Below are 15,738 nucleotides of genomic sequence, written 5' to 3'. Positions count from 1 at the left end.
AAGATATGGTTGAATTTAACCATGTTTCTGAAAATGCGATTATATCCGAATAGAAGGAAGTGCTGGCCATGAAAAGATTTTTAAGTTTTGAAATGACACCTCTGACATTCTTATAATGAATAGAGACTTGGTCAGAAGAAGATGTTAGTTTTTTGGGGCAGAAATGGTACCCTGTATTGAAGGGACTGGAAGGGTGACAGGCTGGTTACGCTTTTTTGTGGAGGCCAAAATTTGGGATCACAAATGATTGGGAACATATCATGTGAAACATTTATTTTGAATGATGATATTTCACGAGGAGTGGAGAAATTAAATTTGGTAATTGACACGCTAGCAGAAGATTTGCTAGCAATATAGGCTGCCAATGACTCAGAGGTGGTGTCAGACGAAATTCGACACACAAAAACTTGCCTAAGAGGAGCAACAACAGTTAACGTAGGAGCTGATGGGGCTGCAGGGAGAACAGGATTTGGTGGGGCCAAAGAGGCACCATGATTGTTTTTAACAATCTGGGCAAGATTGCGCGCAGGTCTACCTTTGCGGCCAGGAGCTGAGGGGACTGAGGCAGTTTGGCTAACTGGGACAGGTTCAGGTACGTGGTCTAATGGGACTATTACAGGGGATAAAACTGGGGTAATATTTGGGCAGTCGCTCGGAGAAGGCGATAATGACAACATTGGAGATAAATCCAAGTTACTGGCAGGGAAACAGAGGCATAGGTGTCTGGACAGACGGAGAGGGCAACTGCAAAAATTGAGGCTCCAACTGGCGATTGGTTGGAGACTCGAATTTGTATTTGCTAAGCAACTCACAACTCGAATCAAAACTACTCGAGAGCTGCTTAGCCACGTTATTTAGTTTTAAGAATTGATTTCTCACAGATTTATACATTCTGGAGAAATCTATTTGGTTGTCGATGCATTCTGGGCACGACCAACGCAAGCCGCCGCAGCCCTTCTTGGCAATTGCAGCGATCTTGCCGCAATCACGCCCAGTGAGACCTGCACATTTAGCATGCATTATATTCTCACACAGCCAATTAACAAATTGCGGCAATGCAAAATGAACGCTGCTTGAACGTGCAAGGTTTCTTACAGCACGACATAATTACTACCAGCGTTAAAAGATAAGCAGAAGTTCCGAGAGCGCAGAGTAAAACGAAACACGGTGCACAAAAATAGAGCAAGTAAACGCTCAAAAAATAACTATCGTACACAAACAAAATGTTTGGATCGAAAAGCAACAGCAAAAATTTGCGAGAGCGCGATGCACAAGCAGAAATATGCAGCAGCGAACACACGCACAAACAAGTGTATGCACAGGGGAGCACCAAAGCAAAAGATTCAAAACAGGCAATAACAAAAATACAGAACTGACGCCGTGTTTAATAAATGCAATAATTAAAAGACTTACGCTGCACAACAGATAACACTTTGCACAAGTTATAAAAGCTTTTTAAATAAAGCACAAAAAATGCGAAATTTGAAAATAAAAAGCAGGATTTAAAAAAATCTTTTAAATGCACACATGCTAACGCTTATGTACCCTTTCGAAGAAGAACGAGCTAAAATGAAAGAATTTCGCATCGACGGGGCAAACCCTTTCATTATTTAATTTTAGTCGTCCCCTCAAAAGGGAAGAAATGCCACCGACTTTTGAGAAAAATTGAATTTGTGGGCATTTTTGCTTGTGCGGGCACATACACACACAAACATTTAAACGGTACATAGACAAATTGAAAGAGCACTGAGAGTAATCCAAAGCAGTTTCCTGTAGTGGGAGCGAGGTAAAAAACAGCGATGCCATTCTATCGCACAAATCATATGGATGAGAGTAAGCCAAATCAGTTTCTTGTAGAGTGAGCGAGTAAAAAGACAGCGTTGCCGTTCCACGACACAGGCCATATGTATTCTTACTCTCTTACTCTGAGAGCATGCGGGCATGTCTCGAACCCGAACAAAAACCAAGGCGAGTTTGGACCAGCCGCAAAAAAAACGAATGTCACCATCAAAAGTACGGTTTGTCCAGTCTATATGTTATTTGGTTAGTGATAGAACTCAAAGAAGACGCGCATGAATGTGTGTGTGCATGTATACAGAAATTCTTGCAAATCGCGATAGCTGCCGCAAGCTCGAGGCCAGCCAAAACACATTTTCTGTAAATAACTCTTGTGTTTCTTAACCGATCTTGATGGAATTTTCAACAGTAAATCTTATTGTACTCAGGAATTTTTGAATATTCTTAAAAGTCGATTGCATTAAAATTGTAGCTTAAATTGCTGGACATTACAAATTCGCGTATTTACTTAATTTATAGCTACATGCGTGGTGGTACATTACTTGGAAACGGGGCAAGTTATCGATTATCGGAAACAAACTCGTACTGCGCGGGCACTAGGAGCACTAGGAGTCCTAATATCCTTTCGTTAATACATACAGACGGACGGACGGACATAGCTAGATCGACTAGGCCACTGACGCTGATCAAGAATATATGTATATACTTTATGTGGTTGGAGATACTTTCTTCTTCCTGTTACCCACATTTGCAAAAATACATTATACCCCTTTTACCCATTTTTAATGTGTTCAGGGTATAAAAATAAGAAAAAATCTATATATTTGACAAGACAACGATTATTAACATTGCAGGATTACAGCTTAGAAGCAAAATAGGTCCCCAAAGCCAACAATAAAAATATAATATAAAATTCAATTATTTAATTTATCATTAAAGTTTTTATTATGTACATAAAAATTAATCAGAAGAGACTATTTCAAGATGCTTGATGGTAGACGCCATAGAGCATTTGAATAAATGTTTGTCGAAAGACAGCAGCCACCCAGTGGCCATTGAGCTTGTGCACACATCCGCACAATACATATGATACATATGTTTTTAAAACTTGGATTTGTTTTGCGAAACATTGAAGAGACCTTTTATTTTATGCTTAGTGCCCACACTCACTCACGTCGATGATGAGAAGCTGTGGCCAGCATATAAGGATGGGTCTTCCTGGTGTAATATTTATCAATAAGAAAATTACGGGCTAAACCGTTGACTAAGTAGTTAAACTTCTCTGTCCCAATAGACTAACACATACTTATACACTTTTATCCCTTACATTTTGTCCAAAAATCTAAATCTTCCGTGACTGTTCCGGGTCCTTTGTGATGATTACAACAAGCATTACAGAGTATTCTGATCAGAGTCTTATGTTCTTCATATTAAATCTTATATTCTAAACTATTATGTAAGTAAATAGTCTAAGATCCATAGCCTTCGTTTGAATTCGCTTTTTTACTTCGCGACTCGTGTCATACGGCTGTCGCTCCTCGAAATTCTTCAGTAGATTCTGCGTATGTTCACATAAAACGCAGATCATTAAAACTGTGATGTAGTTCCAATTTAATTTAATTGTTTTTGCGGGATGAGATCGTATAAAAAAATATACTTGAGTAAATTGAAACGGGGCAAATTACCGATGAATTGAGATAAACTTTTCGTACACTTTAAAATGTCGGCTATTACAGGTGAGATCAAAATAATAAAATTGATAATAAAATCAGAAACAAATATATTTGACAAGCCCACGATTTTTGGCTGGCGACAAACTCATTGCTCAGCTTGTGTTTGCAAATGCACATATCCATATATTAATCTCGAGTTGTTGTTATAACCAAAAATATGCAGTAAGAACGAGATACAATCCTGAGGTTCTAGTCAAATTCAAAATAAAGTGTGAGAGAGAGAAATATTCATGCATACACAACATAAAATTATAGATTAAATAGATGAGCAAATGTATAAAATAAGCTAAGTTACATATTTCTTCGTAAAATGTGTATAATACTTACGCAATCAACAATCACGTAGGTTTACTAATTTAATCGTCCATCTATCCTAGCGATATTTTCAGTGCCTTTTGAATAAGAGAATGACCGAAATTTAAACATTTCTTAATATTTTTCCAACCAATTGGTTTTTAGTCTGATATTCTTAAAATTGGTAACTATGGTAAATAGTACCTTTTTAATGCTTGTTACTTGTAATGAATTGAGTATGCATAGGTTATCTGAGTCTCAGAACTATGAGCTGGCGATGGAAAATATATGGTTCTATTTATTCAAAATACCTATGGTAAGTCCCAATTACACCATAGATGGGTTTTATTTTTTTTTTATGGGTATGTTAATTCTAAAAGGGTGAGATCATTCATTATTAAGTGTCACTTGTACTGGCACAAAAATTTCTCTAGGTAACATTACTGTTACTGTTACTTACTCATCCACCTCTATCTTTTAAATTTTACAAATTTTACACCATGTAATAAACATTACAGGGCATTCTGTTTGAAGTTTTTTCTTATAACTATTTAGCTAAAAGGGTCTATTCCTATTGTGTTAGTTTCTATACGTTTTTGAATATCGGTTCTTGCTGTACGTTACTATATATAAATATAAAATGTATAATACCAATGTTTGTTTATTTGAATTTGAATAATTCATCTATTCAAATTATTGTTTTTTCTTTCACAATATTCATCAACATAACTATTACATGGTTCCACCCTCATGTACTTATTTATTTTAAATAGGAAATTCTGAGCAAAAATATTTAAATTAAGTATATTTGTTTCAACATTTTGAACTATTTGCAATAGTTTAATATAATGCATAAATGCCGTGAGAAATTCATAGTTTATTTATTATGTAAAGTACATATTAATATAAGGCAGATTGATTAACCTTTATTAATTATTGTAATATGCAAGAATCTTTAATAAAAGTTTGATGTTGGGTTTTAAGAAAGAGTGGGAAATTGCATTTCATCATTAACTCTAAATGTTTTTGATCCTGATCGAAATTTTTCACCGAATTTATGGGATGCTATTTTTTCCAATCCGTTGCTAGACATTGTTTCTTGGCGACGATCAACACCTGCTGGAGCACGCGGTCCCTTACGAAAACCAGATTTTCGCCCATCATTAAAATTGAACTGAATGTCCACAATGCGCTGTAGACGACCAACACGCTGAGGATACATTGAAGGGTCATACTCTAACTCATCTTCAATGTGTAATCCCTTTTTCTTACTTAAGACCGTCATCTTTTTCCATTCAGAGTTATCCACGCCTTCTCCAGCTTTTCGCAGATTATAATTGGGCTTAGCACGTTGATCTTTAAGAGCCTTCCACTCATCAAGAGTCATTTGCTTTGATTCGTCTTCTTCCAAATTATTTATAAGATCGTTACACTGCTCATTTGCAGAATCTTCCTTTTCTGTTATAGGAGCTACAGCGCCTGTTTTAAGATCTTCAATATCTTGCTTGGCAGAGCCCCAGTTATGTGCACCAGCACCATCGCGTTTATCGATCGATTTAATTCCTAAAAAATTAATTTTTAAAATAAATGAGTAAGACATGCTTTACAAAAAGCATTTTTATAAACGGTTCCTTTAAAAAAAGGCTAAGAACTAAAACAGTTGTCTCTTGCGCTAAGAATAAAATTGCACTGCTATGGTTGTGGTTGTGGAGTAGGATCACAATACGAAAATATTGTAGTAAGATTAGCATAAGATCTAATAAACGTCGAGCCAAAGAGGCGTTGTGAAAAATAAAGGTAGGTTTTAAGAGTTATGAGCTGCGGCACAACTAGACTTTGCCCACGTATTGTAAGAGTGAAACATTAGTGAAGCGACGCTAGGGAGTGTGAACTAGCAAGGTTAGTTTTAAGTGCAAAAATGTATAAAAAACCCAGCGAATTTAATGGTAAACAATTAGTTGCTTTCTTACTTTTTCTCGCAACGCGCGCAACGCACGATGAAGTGATCACGTTAATACGCCAAGCTAACTCTAGAAAGCGTTATCTGAGGAATTTTCGTAGGAGCGTGACCCGAGTCTGTTGATTTTTTTTCTGGATATTACTTAGGGTCTGTAGTTGTTGTTGTGTCGATTATGGATCCGTTCTTTACCTCCGCTGATGGGAAGGGTTAACAGCGGCGAGTTGCCGTGGAGCAATTCTGACACCGACTTTAGATAGTAATACGACTTTCAATCCTAAAAATTGTTTTCACGGTACGATTTGAACTCGCAACAGCAAAAAAAATGGATTAAAATAGCAGCATAGACAACAATACAACCGCAATTGTCATGCTGTTGATAGAATTCAATAAAGAGGCGTATAAATGTGTGTGTGTGTACATGTATATAGAAATTCTTGCAATTTTCCCTAGCTGCCGCAAACACGAGGCCATCCAAAACACGTTTTAATTGTGTTTCTTAACCGACCTTGCAGTTCAAATGGATTTGATTTATTGCTACGTAGTGGCTTTTATCCATTTTTTATGGGTTCACGGTATAACAAAAAAATAGATCCCTCAATAGGACTCGAACACGCGACTGACCCACTTAACTTAACAGCCTCACCAAAAATTGAGTATCAGTGAGAAAAAACTGATTAAAATAGCAGCACAGAAAACAATAAAATCTCAATTGCAATGCTGTTTATAGAATTCAAAGACGTGCATGAACGTGTATGTAGATATATACAGAAATTCTTGGAAATGGCGCTAGCAACGTACGTATCTCAGAACCTACAGTCACGGACAAAAGTATTGGCAATTGTGGTGTTGTCAACTAAAAATTCGAAATTTGAGAATAACCAACTTATTATTTTATTGAAATATATTTTTTTTATGATCTTTTAAATATCTAACTCACTTAAAAGTATTAAAAAAGGAACATTTTTTGTTGCTTCAAGCCTTACAAATAAAAACAAAAAATATGGTAATTTTCATAGGGACAAAAGTATTGGCAAAAACTTAAATAATTGTGTTAAAATTTAAAAAAATAAAACATGAGATAAAAATTAATACTTAGTCGGCATGCCTTTTTGTTTTATAACGCTTTCCAGGCGATTTGGCATCGAATGCACCAATTTTCGGGCAACATTTCGCTCAATTTTGTTCCACTCTTCCATTAGGGCTTCTTTAAGCTCAGTCTTTGTTGAAAATGTATGCTTTCTAAGCCTTTTTTCTAGTTCCTCCCATAGGTGCTCGATTGGATTGAGGTCTGGTGATTGAGGAGGATGTGGAAGAACATGAGCTGTATTGTATGCAAGCCACATTCGCACATCATGGGCCGTGTGCTTTGGATCATTGTCCTGTTGAAAAGTGAACTGACTGCTTAACATCAACTTTTCAGCGCTTTTTTTTAAATTTGCCTTCAATATTTCCAAGTAAACACGCTTGTCCATTGATCCTTCGATGAAAACTAGTTCACCCACACCAGCTGCGGACATACAACCCCACACCATAACACCTCCACCACCGTGCTTTACTGTGGGCATTAAGTTGCAACTATTGTATGCCGTATTGGGTTTTCTCCACACTTTAATGCGGCCATCTGAGCGAAACATATTAAACTTACTTTCGTCGGAGAATAGGACATCGTTCCAGTAAGTTAATGGCTTCGATTTAAATTCTTTGGCGAATGCCAATCTCTTCGATTGGTTAACACTCGAAATGAGTGGTTTGCGTCTTGCAATTCTCGCATTGTACCCAGCCTTGTGTAGTACCCGCCGTACCGTTTTGGAGTGAATTTCTTTCCCAGTCTCTTCTTTAACCTCTGATACTATTTGGGATGATGTGATTTTTGGGTCTTTCTTGATCTTTCTTATTATTTGGGTGCAATCACGATCGGTTAACTTTCGTGGGCGGCCGGTGCGTTCAGCGTTTTCAACCGTAGGGTCGTCTGAAAATCTATGGACTATGCTCCGAATGGTAAATTGACTTCTGTCCAATAGCTCGCCAATTTCTTTAAAGGATTTGCCTTGTTTGCGTAAATTTAAAATAATATTTCGCTGCTCTACGGTGGTTTCACACTTCTTACCGGCCATTTTTGCAAAATAATATATAAATTGATGCTTAAACAATTTTTTCTAAGTATTTTTTTTTAAGATTCAAATAACGGTGCTTACAGAGTTTCATTTTGGCAAAGAAAAGTGTGACCATATAAAAATAATATTAAAATAACAACTTTATATTGAAAATTGCCAATACTTTTGTCCCTATAAAATTACGGGTTCTTGGAATTAAATAATTATTAAAAATTAACCATGCCGCCAAAGTTTATAAAAATAATTAGATTGCATGCACAAATAGCTAATAATCGTATGAAAAATATAAAATTATTAAATATTAGACGGTATATTGGACAAAACCGACAATAAAACAAGATAATATTAAATTGCCAATACTTTTGTCCGTGACTGTATAAGAGCTAGAGACTTTAAATTTTAGCAGCAGGTCCCTCTAGTGCCCGCGCTGATCGAGTTTGTTTCCGATATTCGATAGCTTGCCCCGTTTCCAAGTAATCGACGTCGAAATCTTGTTTTTTGAGCAATTTTGGTAAATAATATGAGCTAGAGTCACCAAACTTGACGTGTAGCTACTAGAATAGTATACATATATCAAGTATATTTCATTTTATACCTATCGCTACCTCCCCGCTACTACCACAAATCTATAAATCAAGTTAATAATCCAACTTGTATTGCACACCAATTTAAGCAACAATTTATATGCAATTGACTTTTTGAGAATACACAAATATTCTACGGCACAATAAAATGTATTGTCGAAAACGTTTTAGCAGAAGCTAGCGCAAATTCCAAGGATTTCTGTATACATGTACACACACAAATTCATGCGCGTCTGCTTTGAAGCCTATCAACAGCATTGCAATTGCGATTGTATTGTTTTCTGTGCTGCTATTTTAATTTGTTTTTTTTTTTTGTCATTAAGACTCAATAAGGTAGTGCAGTCTGCTGCGAGTTCGAGACCTGCCAAGGGAAATTTTTTATTTTTTGGCTGGTGTTGCTGTTGAGTAGAGGCGGCGGAAAGTAAGGTTAGTTGCGAGTTCGAGCCCTGCCAAGGAAACGTTTTATTTGGTGTTTGAAAAAGAGGGTTCAGGGTATCCCCTAGTCGGGAGCTCCCGACTAGAACATCTTACATGTTAATATTTTATTTGTTATATGCTTTATAAGTTATAAGAATTTTGCGTACCAGGGCTAAATGAGTTTCGTATTTGTTTATACCATTGCGTTTATTCAGCCTTGCAGCCATTCATGGTTGCTGTATTTATTTATTCAAAAGTCAAATATGTTTTTTATGACGCCTTTCCTTCTTACACCACTAAAAGAATTAATACCTTTGTAGACATTTGGCTTACAGCTTAGCAGATACGTGAGAATAGCGAAAGTCGTAAACTATGATTTTGGCGAAAATATATTGGACAAAAAAAAATATTTTGCCATTTAAAAACTCATTTTCGTACGGTTCTTTCTATAAAGCTTTATAATATAGTAGTGCGATCTTGGCTCGATTTGGGTTATGTATAAGATACATAGCGAATGTAATAAATGGGGTTTGGTCGAGATATCTTGATACCAAAATGTTTTAATTTAATTTTTGGCCGATCGTTCCAATGTCACCTATGTATATCATATAGGGGTCTTATGTAACATATATATTAAAGAAGCAAATATGCCAAAACTGAACTTAATTTTCAGACAAACGTTCCTCTAGCAGCTATTTGATATAGTGGTCCGATGACTATAGAATATTGCACATACATATGTAAGGAGCATAATGAAACTAATATATGCCGAGTTTGGTTGATATTTTGAAAACAACAATTTTTTTACACGAACCAATAATATGCCTATATGTTGGAAGTGTAATAAAAGTAATAAATGCCCAATTTGATCAAGACATCCTATAACCCAAATTTAATATGCCTTCTGTTTTTATAATCTGGTGAAGGGAAGGAAGTATTATTTTCTCTTTTAATTATTTACCTTCATCAAACTCGGCAATTACAAGCTTTAAGATTCCCCTCACACATATCTGCAAATCTGATATGTCTACAAGGGCATTTAATCTTCGGCATGTCGATGGTATCCGTTCTTGTTTTTTGTACCAACAACCATTACAAAAGCTCTGCTTTGTCGAAGATAGTTGCTGAGACAATATTTAAGTGTCTGTAAATACTTATTTACTGATATATGTAAATACACATACATATATTTTCATATTTACCTGTTTTATCGGAACCAGATTGACGATCAAATTCTCTTTTTCCCAATTTCTCATTGATACGATAACGTGGAGCCTTACTATCACGGTCTTTAATTTGACGTTGTGGGAAATCACTGTTGTATTCTGGTACATTGGAATGATTAGTTTCTAACCCATTATTACGATTATTTCTTGTACGTGCTTCATTGATTGCATTTGAAATACTTCGAACGCCATTAGGCTTTGACATCGAGTTGACATTTGCAATTTTCGCGTGAGAGTTATTTTTATTTAAAATGTTCAATTTATTTTCCTTTTCATTTTTATTGATATTCTGCTTTGCGATATGATCAGTTTTCTTCTTGCCGGTTTCCTCATTACTTTCGAGTAAAATAGGAGCAGCTACCACTTCATCATCCATAAATAATAGCTCATAACGATTATTGCCGGAATTCTCCATTTTGCAATGGTTCAAAAATTAAGTTGCTTTCTTTTAAGATGACAATGTTATAAAAAGATTAAACTCTTCTTACAGAAACCATTCGTATTCCCAGCATTTAGTTCTCTCGACATGAACTGGTTCTATTGAGTGAACTCTACTATCGAACTACGGCTGAATTGACATCATAATATCAAACTTATGCAAACGCTGGATTTGAACAAATTTTTTTCAAGCTTGGGCTTAGTTTTTCAATGTGCGTTTAAAGCCGCCTATACACATTGCGTAAATTTTTCGGGTGCGTATGAAATTTACTTAAGATGTGAAACATCGTTTTCCTTTTATAACATCTATCAGATGTTATGGTGGAACAAATAACAAACAACTGAATATCAATAAATTAACTGGCGATGACAAAGTGGGTTTTAAGTTTATATATTCACATATCGCTAATATGTATCAAGGTGCATATGAGATTTATCCCAAATAATGATTTGAATGAATGAATGTTGACCCCTTATTAAGTGCAGGAGCTCGTTGGACCGAAAGGGTAAACTTTTGTCAAGCACCTGCATATTATTTAACAAATTTTATGACCGGCGGAAATTTGTTAGAATTAAAATCTTTAAAATATTCAATTATGCCAAATACAAAAAATTAGCGATTATATATTTATGGTATTAATAATTTTATTGTCTTAAAATAGATTTTAGATTTTTCATATATGATTTTGATCTGCAAGTAATAAGGGGTCAACATTCATTCTACAATTCAAACCCAAAATAATAAAATGGAAGGGCGCGCGTCAAACGCCTGCCAATAATGATATTTTGAAATTTTGCGCTCATGATCAGCCCATTCACACACATTTGTTGTGTCTCTGTGTGTGTGTGTAGAGCTCGAAATTCAGAAATCCCTAAATATTGTCAAATTTGCATCGGACAGGCAGGCAGGGACCAACAGGCACACAATCGCATAAATGTTTCTATTCATATACAAAATATGCACGTATGTGTGAATAGCAAGTCCAATAACTTTTAAATGCACACATGCCAACGCCTAGATACCCTTTCCAACAATAACGAGCTAACTTGCAAGAATTTCGCATCGACGTGGCAAACCCTATCATTATTTCATATTATTCGTCCATTCAAAAAGGAAGATATTTGAGAAAAATTGAATTTGTGCGCATTTTTGCTTGTGCGGACACATACACACACAAGCATTTAAATGGTACCTAGACATAAAGAGAACATTGAGAGCACTGAGAGTAAGTGCGAGCGATATAAAAATAAACAGCAATGCCGTTCTATCGCACAAATAATATGGAAGAGAGTAAGCCAAATCAGTTTCCTGTAGTGTAAGCGAATAAAAGGCAACATATGTATATCTTACTCTTCTTTTGGGCCAGATGCACCGTTTTTTTGCCCACGTTGCTAATACGGCATGTCCCATCTATATGTTCTTTGGTTAGTGGTATTATGTGCTCTACACATTTGGTCATTTCTTCCGACCTTTACAGCTAACATCTAAAAGTTTTCTAGAAGTTCAAGTTCGTTATGCACATATCTTATAACTAACTGACCGTTACAGCTAGGAAGATTAAATTTGAACTTATGTGAAAATGTATTATGTCAAGACGGGGTTTTTTGAAAACAGTAATTTCCTGAATTGTAACAATTGTAAACAATTGAGCGCAATTTTCTGTGTCTGTCTTGTAGTTTAGTCGTTTGTTGGTTGGTGTGTTAATTATGTGTAGTATTTCCAATGTGTGTCATTAGTTGTAGTCTTCTTCCTGTTGTAAGATTGTTGTTTCATCAAAATTTGGTATGTGCTTGCTTCTCATACAGTGTGTCATTAGTGCTGTTTTCTGAACATTATTTTGATGTCTTAATTTTAAATCCAATTTATGTTGACTGATCCTTGATATCTGATCCTGATCTGATCCTGATCCTGATACCTATGTAAACACTATTGCACTTGTTGTTGTTTTTCCCGCCACATGGTATTGGTAAATGACGTTGCTTTTGTCGGTCATAGGGATTTTTGTCTTTATCTTGTTGAAAAATGTTTGTAATGTATTCGTAGGTTTGTGTGCTACTTTTATTTCTTTTTTGTTGTAGCAGTTGGAGTTCGTGAAGCGTTCTTATAGTCGTGGTACATATATTAGGGATTTGTATATTTTGGAAGGTTCTGTTGGTATTTTCTGTTGGTATTGTCGTCATTTCAATACTGTTTTGATTACATTTTGGGGGAAGTCATTTTTTCCTCAAGAGTTTGTTAATTTCATGGTCAATTTCATTGTGGTATATTGAGTCCGACATGTTAATCATTCTTTTCATACATCCTAGTGCTGTATTGATTTTCATACTCTTTGGGTGTCATCTCAGGCTCCTTAACTTGTACTACATTTTTTACAAGCTACGCTAACTGGTTCCCATTTACAAAACATATCCCGAAAAGACCTCACTAAATTCCTGCATCCGATTTTACTAAACATATACATCGCTTAAACTCGTGAACAAATCATCGCCAACCGAATGTGGTGTTTTTCACCCAGAACAAATAAATTAACAGCCGGAAGTCAGGATGTATAAGGCAAATGTATATTTGATTCTTTAGTCAACCCAGACTTTCAATATCATCAGCACTATCTATGTTATAAGAAACCCCTCATTAATAATTTCTTTAAAGAGAGCTTTTACAAAATTGAAATCCGTTCAATTATTGATGAGCTTGTCAAATGATAGAGGGATCACGAAAATATCAAAAATGTAATAAACTTTCTGTCAAACAGATTCACCACAGTCTCGGTAGCTTAACATCTGTCAAAATACGCTCCACACTTCAACGGTATACCTCATGTATTTTCTCATAGTGTTCAACAAACTTATTATAATCCTAGCTATCCATATAAAATTCTGCTTCCACTCCTGTTCTGACGATTACCCAATTTTCAAAACAGTCCCCCAGAATAAATTAAGGCTTAAATAGAACTCCTATATATCCTTAAATCTTTATTTAACAATCCACATATTTTCATAGGCTTATCAAGTCATAAATTTAAAAAATAAGTATTAAATAATTCATAATCAACAACTTTGGCCTATTCTCTTATGGCGACGCTCCCAAATCCATCAGAAACAATAGCAAGACTATACATTGGATCAGCGCCGTCAGGAGTAGTACTTCGTTCTTCAGGACGAAACGCTTGTACCACGAAGCCATCCCGAGGCACTGACTGAAACCCTTGTAATTAGTCATGGCCGTAAGGTTACAGATCGCCTCCACTTTCTACGGATCGGTCTGTATTCCCACGCCGCTTACAACATGTCCAAGATAGACCTTCTTCTGCCAGAAGAAGCAGCACTTCTTTTTATTCAACCTTTTCCGGCGGAACACCGCCCTTAGGTTATCAATATCTCGTGTCGCTCCTATCACCATAATGCCGTCTAGATAGTTGAACGCTTCATCTCCAGCCCGGATAATACCTCTCCTTTATAGGCTTGTCGTCGTTTAGCTGGATCCTATGCTCCGTGATATGCGAGACGCTGTGCAGACCTTCGAAGAGTGCCAGATTTGACTCCAGGAACTCCTTCAGTTCCGGAACTAGATCCGCTTGCCATGTCCTCGCCGTTTAGTTTCCAAGCAGTCACATCTCTGTCCTTAAGAAGGAAACTTCTATTGGCTTTTAACCCGAGATTGGCATCCGAGACCCTTAGGACGGTGCAGCCTCCGAAGCCACGCTCAGTTAATTGCCGCAACGCATTGTTGGGCCCATCGCGCAGAAAAAATCCATGCATGCAGGGCATGTTGAGCATCGGCATCAACCCGATCTGGCCTGGGCGACGCTGCTACAATAATGCGCGCGTTGGAACACTCCCTGGCGAAGTACGCCTCCTAAGCGCACCTGCGACATGCCCGTCGCGGATTGAACTGTGTTCCGCTATCTTGGCTGATCATAAGAGAGAGTTCTCAGTTGAGAGTGATTGACGTGTTTTACTTGTGCTCCAAGATTTTTATATATTTTTGCGCTTAAACCCTGCTTTTTATTTCTAAATTTTGCATTTTTTGTGCTTTATTTAAAAAGCTTTTATAACTTGTGCAAAGTGTTATCTGTTGTGCAGCGTAAGTCTTTTAATTATTGCATTTATTCAACTCGGCGTCAGTTCCGTATTTTTGTTATTGCCTGTTTTGATTCTTTTGCTTTGGTGCTCCCCTGTGCATACACTTGTTTGTGCGTGTGTTCGCTGGTTTTTTTTTATTTTTTGATACTTGCTTTCAAGAAGTTTCAATCTGTATGCACAATAAATTTTTGCCTATGTAAATAATGGCGGAAGTGTCTTACTGCGTTGCACACCGCGAGGGTCTTAAGCTCGTATGAGTGCTTCAGCCATTGTCGTATATTTGCTATAATATTTAATAACTCTGGGTCTATTTTCTATCTTATGCATTAAGCACCATATTCAATTGAACTTGCGTTTGTATGTAGTTCAATTGGCTTTAGTGGATCGAAAATTGTCAAAACGGAGTCATTAGTCAAAATTGATATGATTTTTTGACGAATCTCCTCATATTCCGGCTTCCAGACAAATTTATTATTTTTGGAGGTCAGATTATATAAAGCTTTCATCTGCTCAGAAAATATTGGTACGAATTGCCTAAAATACGAGGCTAGGCCCATGAATTGTCGCACCTGTGTTACTAACTGCGGTGACGGCAATTCGGCCAACGCTTGTATCTTGCGTGGATTTGGTCGAATTTGACTCGCTTCAACTAAGTATCCTAATTTTTCTATGCTCGTTCTCAAGAATATATGCTCATTCTTGCAATATTAAAGGAGAATCCAGCTCTAGACAAGTTTTCTAAGACCGCTTGAAGCCGATTGCGCGCTGAAAAACCGAGGAAGCATTTTCCAATCCAAAAGGCCTGGCCAAAAATTCATATTTTCCTTCTGGCGTGACAAAAGCAGTGCGCTCGATAGAGTCAGGGTGTATTGGAACTTGGTAAATACACTTGCCATGTGTAAACTGAAGAAATATTCGCCTTCACGCAGTCTCTTAATTTGATCAGAAATCAAAGGCAGCGGATATTTTTCAGCGACCGTATTAGCATTAAGTTCCCGATAATCGACACATAGCCGATCGGTTCCATTTTTCTTTCTTTCCATCATTTGGGCTTGCAAATGCTAGTCTGAACGGAGCATTGACTTAGCCTCA

General features: G+C 36.5%; 1 protein-coding gene across 1 annotated transcript; it reads right to left on the bottom strand.

Moving 5' to 3' along the window:
- Positions 1–4,467: 4,467 nt before the first annotated feature.
- vig2 lies at positions 4,468–10,646 on the bottom strand. Its single transcript, XM_064695390.1, has 2 exons — positions 10,102–10,646; positions 4,468–5,387 (listed from the first exon to the last, which is right to left on the bottom strand). Exons 1-2 carry the CDS (start codon positions 10,538–10,540, stop codon positions 4,804–4,806), a joined length of 1,023 nt encoding a protein of 340 aa, XP_064551460.1. The 5' UTR covers positions 10,541–10,646; the 3' UTR covers positions 4,468–4,803.
- Positions 10,647–15,738: the final 5,092 nt, after the last annotated feature.

This window comes from Drosophila montana, unplaced genomic scaffold, assembly GCF_035044405.1.
Source record: "Drosophila montana isolate Dmon_TW-CO22-7 unplaced genomic scaffold, ASM3504440v1 contig_3780_1, whole genome shotgun sequence".
NCBI classification, from domain to species: Eukaryota; Metazoa; Arthropoda; class Insecta; order Diptera; family Drosophilidae; genus Drosophila; species Drosophila montana.
This window is presented reverse-complemented; position numbering and strand designations above follow the sequence as displayed.

Bases quoted from the DNA above. Each gene is read 5' to 3' on its own strand.
- vig2 (XM_064695390.1), bottom strand. From the start codon at position 10,540: ATGGAGAATTCCGGCAATAATCGTTATGAGCTATTATTTATGGATGAT. The intron at 5,388-10,101 runs GTAAATATGAAA...TTAATTTTTTAG, and splicing joins ATCTGGTTCCGATAAAACAG to GAATTAAATCGATCGATAAA.